This window comes from Ahaetulla prasina, chromosome 3 (genome assembly GCF_028640845.1).
Source record: "Ahaetulla prasina isolate Xishuangbanna chromosome 3, ASM2864084v1, whole genome shotgun sequence".
Classification (NCBI taxonomy): Eukaryota; Metazoa; Chordata; class Lepidosauria; order Squamata; family Colubridae; genus Ahaetulla; species Ahaetulla prasina.
Genome location: NC_080541.1, coordinates 146,725,014 through 146,741,989, shown reverse-complemented (window position 1 = coordinate 146,741,989; position 16,976 = coordinate 146,725,014). Strand labels below are relative to the sequence as shown.

At 37.9% G+C, this 16,976-nt stretch overlaps 1 protein-coding gene and 1 long non-coding RNA gene across 2 annotated transcripts in view; one reads left to right on the top strand and one right to left on the bottom strand.

Moving 5' to 3' along the window:
* The window catches only part of PALMD (palmdelphin), a 42,992-nt gene extending 37,617 nt beyond the window's left edge, over window positions 1-5,375 (bottom strand). Inside the window, exon 1 of the mRNA XM_058175485.1 lies at window positions 5,060-5,375. Within this exon, the coding sequence (XP_058031468.1) occupies window positions 5,060-5,104 (45 nt within the window). The 5' untranslated portion in view covers window positions 5,105-5,375. The remainder of the gene's footprint in view (window positions 1-5,059) is intronic.
* Window positions 5,376-8,367: 2,992 nt separating this feature from the next.
* LOC131194457 (uncharacterized) lies at window positions 8,368-12,492 on the top strand. The gene is made up of 4 exons (XR_009154176.1): window positions 8,368-8,454; window positions 8,958-9,032; window positions 11,376-11,492; window positions 12,350-12,492. It is a non-coding gene; the product is annotated as an uncharacterized LOC131194457 (long non-coding RNA).
* The last annotated feature ends 4,484 nt before the right edge of the window (window positions 12,493-16,976 follow it).

Sequence of the window (16,976 nt, the reverse complement as noted above, 5' to 3'; positions counted from 1 at the left end):
TACCCAGAAAGAAACAAAATAGTTACCATAAGTACAATTTGTACCTGTGTGATTAAAAATAAGTTCCAAAAAAGCAGTGCTTAAGCCAATAAATGAGGGAAACAAGATCAGATCCGCCACCTACATTTGGTAAGCACCCTGAGCATGATATTCATTTCCCCAGATAGATGTTACAGCTGTGAAATTAGAATAGCTATGGTAGACTCGTGCTTTGACCATCTTGTGATTTTAATAAAAAGAAAGTAACGCTGAATCCAGATAAATATGAGCTGTTAACTGTTGATACTTCTATTTGATTGAAGGATATTTGACCTTCTATGGGCCTAGAAGAGCAGGCTCAGGTCTGCATGTTCATCTAAGTGTGATGGCAAGAGATGCTTTCAATCGGGTGAACTTAATTTATTAACATGCTGATTGAATTTACCAACTTTGCTAAGACTGAACTGGCCTATTGTTATCCGTGGACTGGTTATTCTCTGGCACAGATTACTGTAATGGTTATTATGTGGAGATGTTTTTGAAGGAAACCATAATGTTTGGTTGGGTATGTCTACCAGGGAGTGCATCAGCTCCGCTGGTTTATAGGTCACACTCAAAGGACTAATTTTCATTTATAAATAATTCCTTGATGCCTTGAGTCCTGCTCATCTAATGAAACATCTCCGCAATATGTGTCAAGCTCCACTCAGGTGGGGAAAATTAAGGCAGCAAGAACTATCTATGAATTCAATAAGATATCTTTGAAACTAGCCCGGGGTAAATACAGAATCTTGGAAACTGTAAGAAATCTTGACACATTCAGTTATAGGGAGTTAGTTAATTAAGGTGGAGAATCTGAATGCTTTAAAATGCTGTCCAGTTTCTCTTCAATTGAGCTAAGTTGTCATTTGCTAACGCTGTTAATGATCTTGTCTGCTATCTCTTGATTGCTTTTAATCTTGTATTCTTTTCCTTTTCTTTACCCTTATAGCATTTAATGTTATGAACCAGGAACTCTATTTATTGACCTGTTTTCTGTGCAGGGATAATACAGGAGAAGGGAGGACCTTCTTAGTGGTGGCACCAACATTAAGGATTTTCTGACATGCTGCCTGCTTGTAACAGAAATTTGAAACCATACTTTCATAATCTAGTCTTCCCTTTCTGACTGGCATATGATCGATCACTAATGTTTGCTGGCTCTTTCAGTGATATTTTACGCAGTTTTATTATTATTTTCCTATCTGGTTTTATATCATATTTTACTAACTGTCTATTTTTATTGTTTAATTTTGTTCTGAATAGTACAGTAAGTTGGCTTGTGAGGAGCATATGGATAGAAAAATAACATGTGATTAAATAAAATAAGAAATCATTAAACCTAAGAGTTCCAAATCTTTAGTATTATATTATTGAGATATCATGAATGTCTTACAGAAAATAGATGATAAGAAATGGGGCATTACAGAATATATAATATATTCATTGCGCAGAAAAATTATTTTTGCTGGAACTGTGCTATGGAGGGAAAACGTTCTGGTGGAAAAAAAATAACTTTGTCTTAAACAGAAGTAAAGGAGCAGGCATTTTATACAAGTAGTCTTCGATTTACAATAGTTCATTTAGTGACCTTCAAAGTTGCAATTGCACTGAAAAAAAATGACTTATGACCATTTTTCACACTTACGAATGTTGCAGCATTCCCATGGCCATGTGATCAAAATTAAAATGGCAGTTGGTTCATATTTATGATGGTCGCAGTGTCCCAGGATAATGTGATCACCTTTTGTGACTTTCTGACAAGCAAAGCCAATGGGGAAACCAGATTCATTTAAGAAAGATCGTAAAATAGGGCAAAAGTCACTTAATGTCTCGCTTAGCAACATAAATTTTGGGCTCAGTTGTGGTCGCAGGTCCAGGACTAGCTGTAGCATTTCGTGATTTCCAAAGAACCTTGGAAAGTTCTTTGACTTAATAACATCTGCTTTCATCCCACTGAACTACCTCTCCCAGGATTCTCTGCATAGGCTGAGGAAGCCACTGTATGTCCATGGAAAGATTCTCCTTTTGAAAACTTCAGAATTCCATTACAAGATAAGTCTTTCAGTTTTATTTTTGATAGATATTAAATACCTACTTATAATAAATGAAAGTTTTCCTAGTAAAATTGCTGTTAATGGTTTGATTCTGTCACGCATTTATTTTTTATCTCTATATTTTTTGCCACATGCAGAATATGTCAAACATGCATTTACTCTGATTTCAGAGGAAAAAGAATCTCCCACAGTCTAAAGTCTCTGTTTTTTTACAAATATATTGGCATCACGCTTAAAAACATTTGCTGCCTAAACCACAGGATAAAATGATTCTACCCTTGCTATTTAATATACTGAAGTCAAGAAGATTAGCCGTTTAATCTTTTAATTGCTTTAAACAACCCTAAAATTGTTGATAGGGTATAGTGGTGTCCAGGCAGAGCAGGGAAAATAAAATCAAAATGATGATTATGATAGCATGAGCCACCTCTAAGAGATGGGTGGTGTATAAATTTAATATCTCGTGTATATGTGTGCCAACACTGGCACATTTAGAGCAGGAATAGTGTGTTGATCGTTCTGTTGCAATTGGCATCTTAATTATTATTTTTTTTACACCCTCTTTGTGGATGCTTCTGAAAGGATAGCATCCTTCATCAGCCCTGAGGCAGATGTTGCTCAGAGGGCATTATAAGTGTGTCCTCCAAGACAGAGAAATGCAGAAAGGCAGCCCCTGTATCTGCTGCTTCAACTAGTTGTTTCTCTTTATCTCATGATAGGATCTGGCCAGAGGGAAAATTCATTAAGTTGATGGAATATCTTTAATTACAAAGGGCTGGAAGGTGGGTGAGTTCTATTCCTAAATTAATGATAAATCTCTGAAGAATGTTTCTTGCTGGCAGAGGTAGAATAGAATGAGAGCCTATGTGTGAAACTGTTTTTAAAGTTTGTTTATTATATACACCTCTGCTAAGCAGTTTGAGATAGTACAGTTAATCCAGATTTCAAGAACATCTTGCTTGCCAGTCTTTGAATTACATACTTTCCTTTCTTCCTGATTTTGCCACATAAACAGCTTGAGAAAATCCAATGCCTAACTAAATGGGTTATCAGAATGAGTTGGTACTTTATAAGTGAACTCCCCAATTACCTTTACTTTTCTGAGCAGAATGTTTCTACGAACTATAGTGAGGACCTTGTTTAACAGACTAACTGGGGAAAGCAGGTGTCTGCTATTTGGGAATGTCCATTAAATACAGAATCATATTATTATGATAATTTATGCTCTTACACAAGGGACATAAATTACATAATTCATTTCAATTTAGGTTACTTTATTGAAATATTGCATTTTGCATCCTTTGCATAAATAATATAAATTAAGCCTTTGGGGCAATGATATCATTGTAAAAATGACAAACTGCAGAAGAAATTTGCTTTGCTGGGTGCAGACACAGCCTCTTGTATCAATATCCCCTAAACTGAGGTTTCATTTATATTTGCAAACAGGGAATTTTGGATCTTTCTTTAACGCTTTTGAGTGAGGTTGGTTTGTTTTTACTTTTGCTTTTCAAATAATACGCCTTTTATTGATTTCCAGGATGCCTGAAGAATTTCTTTGTATGCTTTGGATATTTCTTTTTAGAAATGCCGTTTCAGAACATTTTGCTTTTTCCTTTGAAAACTTTGCCCAACTGTGGACTTTCTATTTGTCATAATATAAAATAAACACATATTCTCCCAATTTAATTTATTTTGGCAACTCTCTGAACTGAACATGGATGGTGGCATACAAATAACAATTAGAATATATACAATTATGCAATTCCTCTAGGGGAAAAATGTATTTTATGATAAAGCTGAATTTTTACACTGTTTTATTATCATGGATATGGAAAATCTTTTGGCCCACTGTTTACAAAGAGGCTATGGCAGGCTTGTAAAAAAAGTTTGTAAAAGTTATTAGGCTGCATACTTCATAACAATTTGCCTGATTGCTCATTTTTAACTGAGCCTTTTAAGGCATGGTAGTTAGGAAGGAGATGGGGAAAAGTCAGGTGTCTTCCTTTTCTTTTTAAAGCTTTCCAAATGTTATTTGGAACATTTTTATTCAACACTAACTACAAAAACGTGTCTGTATTGGGGCACTTGGCTAGTAGACAGGTAATAGTTACATCTATTGATCAATGAGAGGTCTTGTATTCATAGATGAAGAAAGAATGGCTGATCTGGTTAGATTGGTTAGCAATTGATAAAGATATGCACAGGGTAAAAGCTTATTTTTCCTTATTTGCTCCATTTGAAAATTGTTCCCTTAGACCTAACCAATGATGTCTTTAAAGAGCAGGCAAAGTCTGTAGACCCAACCTGTCAAAGCACAGGAGTGTGAAGGTCATTTTAGGTCAACAGACACTGGATGACAATACATTTTGACATTATATAGTCTTCACCTCTGTATCTTCTTCTGATTAACACAACACTGTTGAGGACATTTTCCCACCTGCATGACATACACAATTGACTTTTAATGAACAAAATCAAAACCTCCTGACTATAGTATGAATTGACCTGAATTTCACCTCCTTAAACAATCACAACCTCAAGTACTTTGGTGTTTTCCAGAATTATCCACAAGTATCCCTTCCGCTAGGCAGAAGTCTTCCCTCCCTGGTTATTTACGTTCAAGCTATGGAACTGTCGAATGCTTTCTCTGTTCTAGTTTTCTGTCCTGGTGTCCTTCAAATGCAAATGTTTCTTCAAAGAGTCACTCAGACCTAATGGCAGCATTGCAGAAGCCTGACGTAAAACCTAAGTGTGACTCGAGCATCTGTTGCATTCGGTGCTGTGGAGCTTGTCAGGTCAGATGATGGCCACTGTGAAGGCAGCTGGGCTAAAGAATTATGCTGATCTTCAAACTGCTGGGCTACACAGTCACATCGAATAAGAATAGAAAGCAAAGGGCTTCTGAGAGTAGAAGACGACATTACAAGCTGCACTGAGAAGGAGAAAGTATAATTTTCTTAGACACGTATGGGTTTACTTACTGTGATGGCCTGAAATCTTTCCTTCAGCAGTTCCTCTTCTTCCATTCTGGAAGTGAAACAAACACACAGGTTGTGAAAGCTACAAAGGAATACCGGGCTCCCGTGTGTAAGAAGGTTTCCAGTTAAATGCTTTGAGAGACAGAGCTCGAATTCCACCAAGGAAGGAAGGAGCCTGACTTAGCTGGAGTGTCTCCGAAGAGAGCGCAAAACTGCTCACACAGACACATGCAACAGGGTGTGCTGAAGAGGCAGACGTCCAGAACCCTGGCATCAGTTGACTGACAAGTTTGAACGGCAGAACATAAGCCTTTTCCTTCTGCGGCAGCTGCCAATTCTTTGTTGTAATAATACACACACTTTGCATGCCACAGATTAACTCTGGAGTGCCCAAATATTTTCTTTTCGTCCTATCCCACAATCAGAACACCAATCACATTTGCCTGTGGGATTCCTTTTCAGTTTTTGTTTTAATGGGCAAAAGAGAAAACTTCGGGCCTTTTTAACCCCTGCTTATCCCTTTCATGCTCCTTGAGAGGTCAGAAAAAAAGAAGAGCAATCATTTCTGTAGAAGATAGCAAGATTTTTTTTTAAAATAAAACCCTTAATCTTAATGATGCCTAGCAGGGTCTCTGCAAGGTGGAAGTGTTCCCGTGTTGTCAAAATGAGAAAAAAGTATGCTGAAAATCAATGAGAAAGTTGGACTTGAGTAGAACTCTTGTTTAATTGTATAATGGTCTCAGGACACACAGGTAGTCCTTGACTTACAACAGTTTGTTTAGTGACCGTTTACAACCGTCACTGAAAAAAAGTGACTTATGGCCATTTCCCACACTTTGCAGCATCCCCGTGGTCACGTGATTTACATTCGGAGGCTTGACAACTGATTCACATTTATGACGATTGCAGTGTCCCGGGGTCATGCGATCACCTTTTGTACCCTTCCGCCAAGCAAAGTCAATGGGGAAACCAGATTCACTTAACAACCGTGTTACTAATTTAACAACTGCAGTGATTCACTTAACTGTGGTAAGTAAAGTGGGGAAAAACTCGCTTAACAAATTTCTCATTTAGAAGTTTGGGTTCAACTGTGGTCATAAGTAGAGGACTACCTGTATACCCAGAAAGAGTTAGTTCTTCTCAAAATAGGAGGAAGGACTGTCTAAATTTAATTAAATTTATATACCCCCACAAGTGCTTGGTCTTGCTATCTCATTTTATTTTATTTATTTATTTATTTATTTATTTATTTTTCACATTTATATACCGCCCTATCTCCCTAGGGACTCAGGGCGGTTCACAGGCAAGTAAAAAAGTACATATAAATACAGACTAAAATAACAATTAAAAAACTTATTCTACATAGCCGAATTATTAAAAAGCAATATAAATAATGAAACCCATTAAAACCAGTATAAATTTAAAATCTAATCCAGTCCTGCGCAGATGAATAAATGTATTTTAAGCTCGCGACGGAAGGTTGGCAGTTCCTGAGAATGAAAAAAGAACAGCCCCCCCAAAAAAGCGCCATTTTCCTTGCCAGGAAACCAAGTTTAAATGTCCAAGGAGAATACAAAAGAACGAAAGTGATTTGCTCAAACTTGTATGCCAATTTTGAGTCTTTTCAGAGGGCCATTAGACAAACTTCTCCAAAGCACCTGAGGGTAGGACAAGAAGCAATGGGTGGAAACTAATCAAGGAGAGAAGCAACTTAGAACTAAGGAGAAATTTCCTGACAGTCAGAACAATTAATAAGTGGAACGACTTGCCTGCAGAAGTTGTGAATGCCCCAACACTGGAAATTTTTAAGAAGATGTTGGATAACAATTTGTCTGAAATGTTGTAGGGTTTCCTGCCTGGGCAGGGGGGTTGGACTAGAAGATCTCCAAGATCCTTTCCAACTCGTTGTTGTTGTTGTTATTGTTATTATTATTATAAACTATTTCTTTTAAAGCTTAGCAGGTTGGTGACATTTGGAAGAATGGCTACTATTAGCCCACCCAACCTTCCCTCCCGGCTAATGATTCTCAGTCATAGAGGAAACTCCAGCAGGTAGAAGAAGTGGTCTCGTTTTGCACGCACATGACTGGAAAAGCAGGTTAAGCTGAAATCAAAGTCCAGAGCAGCAACACGTGTGGCCACAGGGCAGATACAGTACATAGTCAAGGTCAGACAAGTTTATAAGTTGTAGGAACCTGCATGGATAGGTTGCATCAATCTAACAACACTAAGGCAGGGCAGCACTTACCATAATTGGTGAAAGGCAACAAGAATTCCACTAATTGCTATTCAAATGGTGCACTCCAGGCATGGCCAGTGTGGATTGGGCACTATTCTTGTGTGGATTGGGACACTTTTTGTGTGTGCCTCTAAACAGAACCCCCTAGGGCTGTTGCCACCATAGCCATCTTCTGGTAAGAAAGGCCATTTCCCGTTTGGCTACTGTTCATAAGTGGCAGCCAAATACCTCTCCCTGAACCTGGCAGCTTTCAAGGGTGATCATTTCCTACAATTCCCAGTTTTGTGGTGCTACAAGTTCAAGTTTGGAAAACTGGTGCGCTCGTCTGACTTGTGAGATCTATAAGCCAGCCCCTTCCGGTACTTTACATTCCCAGCCAGCCCACCATAAAAGCATTATTTCATTAACAAGCTTCACAGCATATATGAAGAATAAGCAACCGATGATCTTCAGGGTGATATTGATGACTTAGGAGATTTTCATTTTCTGTAAATTACTGGGTAACTCTGCCTGAAAGGGAGGTTTTAAAAAGTGAACAAAAAATAGAAAATATTGTAGGTGCAATGTATTATGATATGGAACCATATACAGTGCCGAAGGTATTAAGCATTTGCACGGGAAAATCAGAGCCGGTTTTGTTTCTTCAGTACCAACATGGTGTATCCAGAGGTGGGTTTCAGCAGGTTCTGACCAGTTCTGGAGAACCGGTAGTGGAAATTTTGAGTAGTTCGGACTCAATTTTTACTGGTAGTAAAATTCAGACTGGCCCCTCCCCCATTTATTCTCTGCCTTCCAAGTCCCAGCTGATCAGGAGGAAATGGGGATTTTGCAGTAATCTTCCCCTGGAATTGGGTGGGAATGGAGATTTATAGTATCCTTCCCCTGCCATGCCCACCAAGCCACTCCTACCAAGCCATGCCATGCCCACCAAGCCACACCCACAGAACCGGTAGTAAAAATTTTTGAAACCCACCACTGAGTGTATCCAATAAAATTTTAGTTTTGGGAATTCAATTCTCCCGAGAGTGTTTCCTTGTTTTAGGTTTGCTAATTGGACATTTGACACAGAGTGTTTTTTTTTTCAAAGTTAGAATTGGATGTTTAATCTCTCAAAACAAGAATGAACTTTACGGCAGTCAAAAGTGGCTTTAGAAACAGAGTAAGTTCTTTCCTTTTCTTGTTAAAAGGGCAAGCATTCTAAAAATACACACACAATGCTTGCGAAGCAGGGGGTTGTTTTGCGAACCTTTTATTACAATCTCTGACAAAAGTGGAATGTGAATTATTTAGGATGTTATATGATATCGGGCATTGTTTCATAGCTTCAGTATTAGGTAAAGTTACCTTATGAATTGCTCAAGTATGCATGGGTGTGGGAACTGGTCAGTATCTTCTTTTTCTTCTATAAAGCGTCCAGTGAATGTAGCATATGGATTTTATATTTGAATATTTTTAATTATAAGAAATGAAGAGGGAAACATTTTCTCATTACTGTGTCTACCTGACTTGTCAGCTATAGTTGTTAAGCGAAACTTCCAAATCCTAGTTTAAAGGAATCTTCTGAAAATGTTGTACTTTGGAAATCAGGATGACCTAATTGAGTGTTATATTGTAGCTATAACCATATGGAGCAAATTTCATCCTTGCATATTTCTTTCCCAGATTTCTGAGTAGATCAACTTCATGTCATATGATCTTTTTTAATTATTTCAATCTTCTGGGTGTTCAGCTTCAGAGGTAAGCTCTTTCTCACACTGCTGTCTTCTACAATTGTGCTTAATTTGGTTCTTATGCTAGGACAGTTTTAATCCATTATAGATGTTACTTTGTTTATTTAATTTATTCCCTGTTTACCGCTCTGCTGAGCATTCCGGGCAGCTAACAAAATTAAAGGAAACACATATATAAAGAAACATATAATATATATAAAGAAAATATATAAAATAAAGAACTTATTTTAAATAATGGTAAAATAAATGCGAAAGCCATCTAATAAATAGAATTTATGGGAAAGAAATAGGCCTTTAAATATTGTCTAAATCCTGTTACAGTGGGACAAAATGTATCCATTCAGGCATTACATTGTCAGGGAGCAATTCTGCAGAGTTACATATATAAAAAGTTGGCATCTAACAGGGGAAGCATCTGCAAGAAAAAATCTTCTGGCAATACTGGAAAGCATCCCCATAGATTATATAGATGTGTGTGAATATTTAATTTTATTTTTGTGACTCATCCTTTGAAAAAAATGCATTATTTATTCTTTTACATGGAACATAAATAACAATTGACTTGCATATACTTATCAAAACTAATCTTACTGTACATATATGTTTACAATATATTAATTAACCAAGTTTATTTAACATTAAAAAACAAGTTTGCAATTAATAAAGAAAAAATGTATAAAGTACTATATCCATATCAAAATCTCTAGTTGTCCAGTTGGGACTCACAGTATGTACCCTGTTTTCCCAAAAATAAGACCCAACCAGACAATAGGTCCTAGCAAGATTTTTCAGGATGCTCGTAATATAAGCCCTACCCCCCAAAATAAGTCCCAGTTAAGATTGTTAGTGAGACGGGTGCATTTAGTACCGTATTCCCCCCAAAATAAGACCTAACCAGAAAATAAGCTCTAATGCATCTTTTGGAGCAAAAATTAAGATAAGACCCGGGCTTATTTGGGGGAAAAATGGTAATAAAACAGAAATTCTTCAGGCCATTGGTGGGATAGTTGTATCCTTCCAAACTTATAGTATCATTTCTAATATAAAAATATGCAATTCCAATTTTTATCACCCTACTGCTTGTCAAATCATTGATATATACTCTAATGCAAAAGAACATGACTGTCTACAAAGCCCAGTATTTTTCTAGAATAAATTTAAAATTTGACATTTAATTGCAAAAAGTTGACTCAAAAATGAAATCAATTTACAATTTGCAGCTTTTTGTTTTCCCTCCAAATAAGGTTTAGAGAATCAACAGAATGTTATTTCTCCAAAATGACTTTTTTTCCCCTCCAAAGAAAGATCATGCAATGACCAAAGTTAAAGTTCTTTTTGTAATAGCTTACAAAGAACTTTTCAATAACAGGCCACATTTGTCTTCTCTGTAACTTGATGCCTAAACTTGTGGCTTATTGAACAGTGTGCCCAACTGAACAGCTGACATTTTATCTTTCAAATCTTTTTAAAGCATTTGGATCTTCCTGTTTTGTCTTCCCTAAACTTTCTCTGAATACATCTAAGATAAAGGTTCGATTTTTGCAACAACCACCCACAAAAGAATGTGGACTGACCTGTTAAAAGTTTAGCAAGAAGATTATTTATTTGTGTCAACTTTCCCTTTATGAGACTCCATTGTTCATTATATAGCAATTCACTGTTGGCTCACCTGCTTGATGCCTTTTCTATTCTTCGCTTTATCTCTGATAATTATAAATGTATAGTTTAGAGTTTTAAACATTTAGTAAGATTGTTATCATCTTTTCGTTCCCATTTGTCTACTTCTTGCATATTGTTTGGCACAGTAATGATACCATGCTTGAGGCTTTTAAGTATAAGTATTACTGCATTATAGGGGTGGCTCAGGGGCTAGGATGTTGAGCTTGTCGATTGAAAGGTTGGCAGCTCAGCGGTTCGAATCCCTAGTGCTGCCGTGTAACGGGGTGAGTTCCCATTACTTGTCCCAGCTTCTGCCAACCTAGCAGTTTCGAAAGCACGTAAAAATGCAAGTAGAAAAAATAAGGACCACCTTTGGTGGGAAGGTAACAACGTTCCGTGCGCCTTTGGTGTTAAGTCATGCCGGCCACATGATCACGGAGACATCTTCGGACAGTGCTGGCTCTTCGGCTTTGAAACGGAGATGAGCACCGCCCCCTAGAGTCGGCAACAACTAGCACGTATGTGTGAGGGGAACCTTTACCTTTTTATTACTGCATTAAGGTTTTTATTTTCTTCATGAGAACTTTAATAAGTAGATTCCTTTATGGTTATTTTTTTAGATGACTGATGCCATTAAAAGTAAACAATCTGATCTTAAATTTTAACCCACTTTTGCAACAACTGGTTGTAGGCAAACATTGGTTCTGGATGTGATGGATGCAGATGTAGCAATACAAGGCTTGGAGACATAACAACTGGCCTAATGGAGACTCTTTGCTCTCTTTATTTCATTTCAGAGTTTGTAAAGGTAGGTATCAAATGTGGGTTTCAGCAGGTTCTCACCAGTTCTGGAGAACCGGTAGCGGAAATTCTGAGTAGTTCGGAGAACCGGTAGTAAAAATTCTGACTGGCCCTGGCCCCATCTATTCTCTGCCTCCCGAGTCCCAGCTGATCAGGAGGAAATGGGGATTTTGCAGCAACCTTCCCCTGGAGTGGGGTGGAAATGGAGATTTTACAGTATCCTTCCCCTGCCACACCCACCAAGCCATGCCCACCAAGCCATGCCCATCAAGCCATGCCACACCCATCAAGCCACACCCACAGAACCGGTAGTAAAATTTTTTGAAACCCACCACTGGTAGATATGTAAGCAGTTTGCCGATGCTTTACCACGGAGGATATTGAAATAACTATATTAAGAACTGACTGGGGATTGTGAAGATTGAATGGTTATTTTTTCCATTTAAAAATGTCATATGAGCCTTGCATGATGAACACAACAACTGGAAACGAATATAGATAGGCTCTTGTTCTCAGGATTTTGTTCCGAAAAGGCAATCTTAAATAAATGTACAGTTGAGGAACTGCATCAGCTGCTGTTGCTTCATCCGTAGCTTTTGACATGTTCTAAAATGGTGCTTCACCAAATTGCAATAGCTGTACTGGTAGAACACACCCTGATCTGGATTTTAAATTGGAGGCATATTTCACTATGCTATATTCCCTGGATTAATACATGGCGAGAGAAGGCAAGAGTTCCCTGCCTTGTTTCTGTTTGGAAGGCATAAAGAAAACTGAAAATAGTGACTCATTAAAAAAAAAAACACCTGACAGCCTCCTCTGAAGGCTTATTATCACTCTACTACATTTTCTCTGTATTTTCAGCAAGATCGGATGGAAGAAACACCAGAACTATGGCTCCTACGAAGTTGGTCAGGCAATTTTCATGCAATGGCATTCCTGCCAAGGGTTGGAGGTTAGATCTTTATGTAAGACACCACTAAATAAATATATCATTTTACAGATGCCTCGCATTTCTGAAATTTATTTTTCTAAAATATATCATTGTTCAATGGTAGGGAGGATACATAGTTCTCGAATGTCATTGCTGTCATGCTTATGTTCTCAGAAAGAATAACATTCCTTGGCCACACCACTGAGGCTTGTCAGTGGGGTTTAGCATTATGCATTATATTTAACTTCATTTCACTTAACCCGGTGTATACATATGTATAAACCTTTTATTTAACCCGATGTATAAATCTATTTCGGATTAAATACCTCTCTGGATATTATGTTTTCCAGAGTGGTATTGCTTTCTAAAATTGCATTCTCTCTCTCTTTCTCTCTCTTTTTTAAATATCCATCTGTTTTCAACAGCTTTGCTACAACTCCTTGGAAGACCTATCTATCCCTTTTAGGAGCCAGGTTGCCCACACAAGTTGTTAAAGAAGTTACAGTTTGAATTTAGCAACAGGAAAGCAGGTTCCCAAAAGCAATTTAATGGCTAGGTTCTTTGCTAAAAATAACGCTGAAAGCCACCAGGGCAAAATATTCTTGTTTACATTTGCTCAAAGGAGGTCATTCTGGTGACAATATTCTAGTATAAAGGGAGATCATTTGCCATGTTCCAGATGGTTTGGTGTAGAAATTCCTCAAGTCACATAAGTATGCTTGTTAATAAGGGCTAATGGGAGTTGTAGTTAAGACTTTGGGAGTATGTTGTATATGCACTGCTATTCTTGATCCACTGGGTAACCATGGTTTCAGATTAGGAAAGAAAAGACCTGGACCCAAAATCTCATATAGTAACTTTGTACAGGTTACCATTTCTTGGATTAATTTGCTGTTGTAATGATTAAGTGCTAACAGGGATAAAAGTGAGGGAGAGAGCTGCTGCAGTGCCTTAAGGACCTTGGAAGTAATTAACAAAACAAAACAAAACATATAGGAGAGGGTCATATCTGTTCTATGCAGAACAGAAGCCTAAATTAGGCTTAATTCAAAGCATTGTGGGAATTAAAGTGGTAGAAATAAACAGAATAGAAAACTGGAGAAAATCACAAAATATGAAGACTTGAAAAATAGAAGTAGAATGATTGTGGCAAAAGAAAGCAAACATAATAGTACCAATAATAAAAGTGCCTTGAGTGCAATTCCAGATTATCTGAAGTAACATCTGCCTATCCCAGGTCCTTGGGAAGAACTCAATAAGTGGACAAAATACCAAATCTAGTCTAACCACCTGGCTGATGGGTTGCCCAATTATAATCTCATGAGAACTACCAGTATCTCAAGAAATATCTGAAGTGAAATATCTGAAGGACGGTGAAGAAGATGTACCGAAGAGACTACAGTGTGAAGATCTACTGAATATCAAAGAGACCAGACTGACATACAAGAAAGACCAAATGAAGAATAGAAGACAGTCATGGCAAAGAAAAATATTACATGGCTAATACAGAAAATAATAATAGGCAAAGCAGATAAAAGCAAGACTTGGTAATGGGTAAGAGCAGGAAATTTGAAAAAAAAAAAAAGAAAAGGGCTAATTCTGGCTGCACAAGACTAAGCCTTAAAAACAAATGCATACAAAAACACAATTGAGAAGACAGCAACAGACCTCAAATGCCGTCTCTGCACGCAAAGAAGCTGAAGAAACAGTGGATCACCTAGATCAGGGGTCTCCAACCTTGGTCCCTTTAAGACTTATGGACTTCAACTCCCAGAGTCCCTCAGCCAGCAAAGCTGGTTGAGGAACTCTGGGAGTTGAAGTCCACAAATCTTAAAGGGACCAAGGTTGGAGACCCCTGACCTAGATAGCTGCTGCAAGAAGACTGCACTAGATGGACTATAAACAAGGGCATAATAAAATAGTAACAATGGCACATAATACCATTTGCCTGCAAGCGAGAACTGGTAGGACCAGCCATCATCATCATCATCGAACAGTTTTCTTATGAATGCTTTCTGTAGCCTTGCACAATAACTTCACATACAGAGGGATCAGCCGGTGTTCCACTAAGCTTATTTGAAATGCTATAATTTATTGAAATAAGAGTTGGATTCCTGCACTGAAACATCCTTCAATTAACCAACATTATCCTGCTGTTACTGTGTCCAGAATTCAGCAGAGAGAAGCTAAGGCCAATAGGAATTTTTTATGGGCCAGTTCTGGACACTTAGTTGGCCTGCTTCAGGCTGAGAGCCGACATGGTTATTATGTGTACTGATGGAGCTCTATCAGATACTTCAGGCTGGAGAATGAAAATCAATGAGTAAAAGTTAAAATGAGAACCAGAGGAAAATAAATATAAATCATGGCTGGACAACATGTGGCTTTTCAGATGTTTCTTAATTACAAGGCATTCTTCATCCTAGGCTATGTTGATACAGAGAGATATGATGGCTATTACCTCATGCATTCCAGCTCTTTCTCACTGTATTTAGCATGGCCCAGTAAAAATAAAGTAAGGCTAGCTATTTTGAACTGCTTTTATGTTATTCTAGCTTTTTAATATTGCTTTTCCTTTGAGTTCTAGAGATTATTATTTTTATCTGATACGACGTGCTATGCGGATACAAAAATATCAAAATCGATTAAAAGGTAAGGAAGGCCTGGTTTCGGATCGCAGGGTGGGCATGTAAACATGGAGGCTCAGCTGAATGTGCTCATTAACTTATTGCAGACATTTATGCTCCAAGGTTAATGCTTACAGGATCATCAGGCTTGTAGGAACCTTTGGATCCAGAAATTGCATGCCTGCCTTGGTCAACAAGACATTTTAAATTAGCTTGTCTCAAGATGGTGCCTTCTAACTGCATTGAGGCAACAGCTGCAAGAAGCCTCTAGCCCAGCGGTTCTCAACCTGTGGGTTGCGACCCCATTGGGGGTCGAATGACGATGTGCCAGGGCTCACCTAAGACCATCAGAAATATGGGAAGTATACTTGCGAGTCGAAAAATCGCGCTCCAATAGTTGACTTCACAAGCCAGCTGCAGGCTCTTCAAATCGCTAGCCGAATTCGGCTTCAGGCGCGATGAATTAAAACAGAGAGAAATCTTTGCTCTGATGTCTCCCTCTCAAGCCAGCTACAATCACTCCTAATCGCTAGCCTAATCTGGCTTCAGGCGCGATAAACTTAATAGGGGAGGAGTCTCCGCTTTAATGCCTCCGTCCTCAAGGCAATCGCAAGCAGTTCAGATCGCTAGCCAATACGGCTTCAGGCGCGATAAATTCAAAACGAAAATAATTTTACGGTTGGGGTCGCCACATTGTGGGGAATTGTATTAAAGGAGTCGCAGCACTATAAAGGTTGAGAACCACTGCTCTAGCCAATATGTTCCTGGCTATGCTGGCTGGGAATTCTTGAAGTCATCTCTAAAACATCTGGAGGACACCAGACTTACAGGTTTGTGTTAGTTCCTTATTAATTTGACTCTGAACATTTACAGAGATTATAACCAGTCTTTCTACATATTTGTGTGGTATGTATTAGGCTGTTTGAATTCCCATGATGGTTTATTGTGGTAGAAAGAAAGGAAATACATCATGCCAGCCTGGTCAAAATGTTGCGTTGTGTTAATTACCGGATGAGGAGCAATCTTATTTTCTGGGAGAATTGCCAACAGAAATGCCAACGCCAAGAAAAGAGACCCACCAGACAAATGCACACATGGACACATGCATACACATACAGGACCAAGTGGCTTGCTTGTGCACTTTTCATAGCAGGAAATGGCAATCAGGCTTTTAATGTGGTGAAGACAATAATGTTCCTTTGCCAAAGGCTTTGCATCAGATTGGGCAGTTAAAAATAAACTATAATGCCATTAAAAACCAAGCAATCTAGCATGGTTACATACTCAACCACATGCACAGTATTAGAATCTATTTCTCTTAGAAGAGCAGTACACTTTGATTTGCTAAGGAAACCATCTAATGACTTAATATCTGATTTCTAGATTTTTCAAAAATTGTTTTAGACCAGGAATGCACATTTTTCCCATGCTTGGTCTCTGAGTGGCCTGCCCAACCTCAAAAATGCCAAGGCAAAAACAATTTCATTAAATTAAATTCACATCTTGAGTTGATTTGCTCAAAAATCAATTTAATAAAATGTCAATGCTATACAATTATTGTCCAGTTGTTATATACAATAATTTTCTTCATTCTCTTTCAAAATTTCAGTTTGTAGTATGGGTTATGTAAGTATGGATTATGTACTCCTGAGTTAGATTAACTGTGGGAGTGCCAAACATGTTTTGTACACCCAGGGGTACTCAAGGGAGGCACACTTCAAACAAAACATACAACAACAAAAGATGACATAAGCGTAGAACTAGAAACTCAGTTACGGTAGTTCAAATGCTGTATTCTAACCCCAATTTATAACCTTCACAACCTAAAACCATAATTATCTATTGGACCAGATGGACTATGTGCATACTTTTTAAAAAAAACTTTCAATTAATATAGCTGAACCCCTAAGCATAATTTTTAATAAAGTCT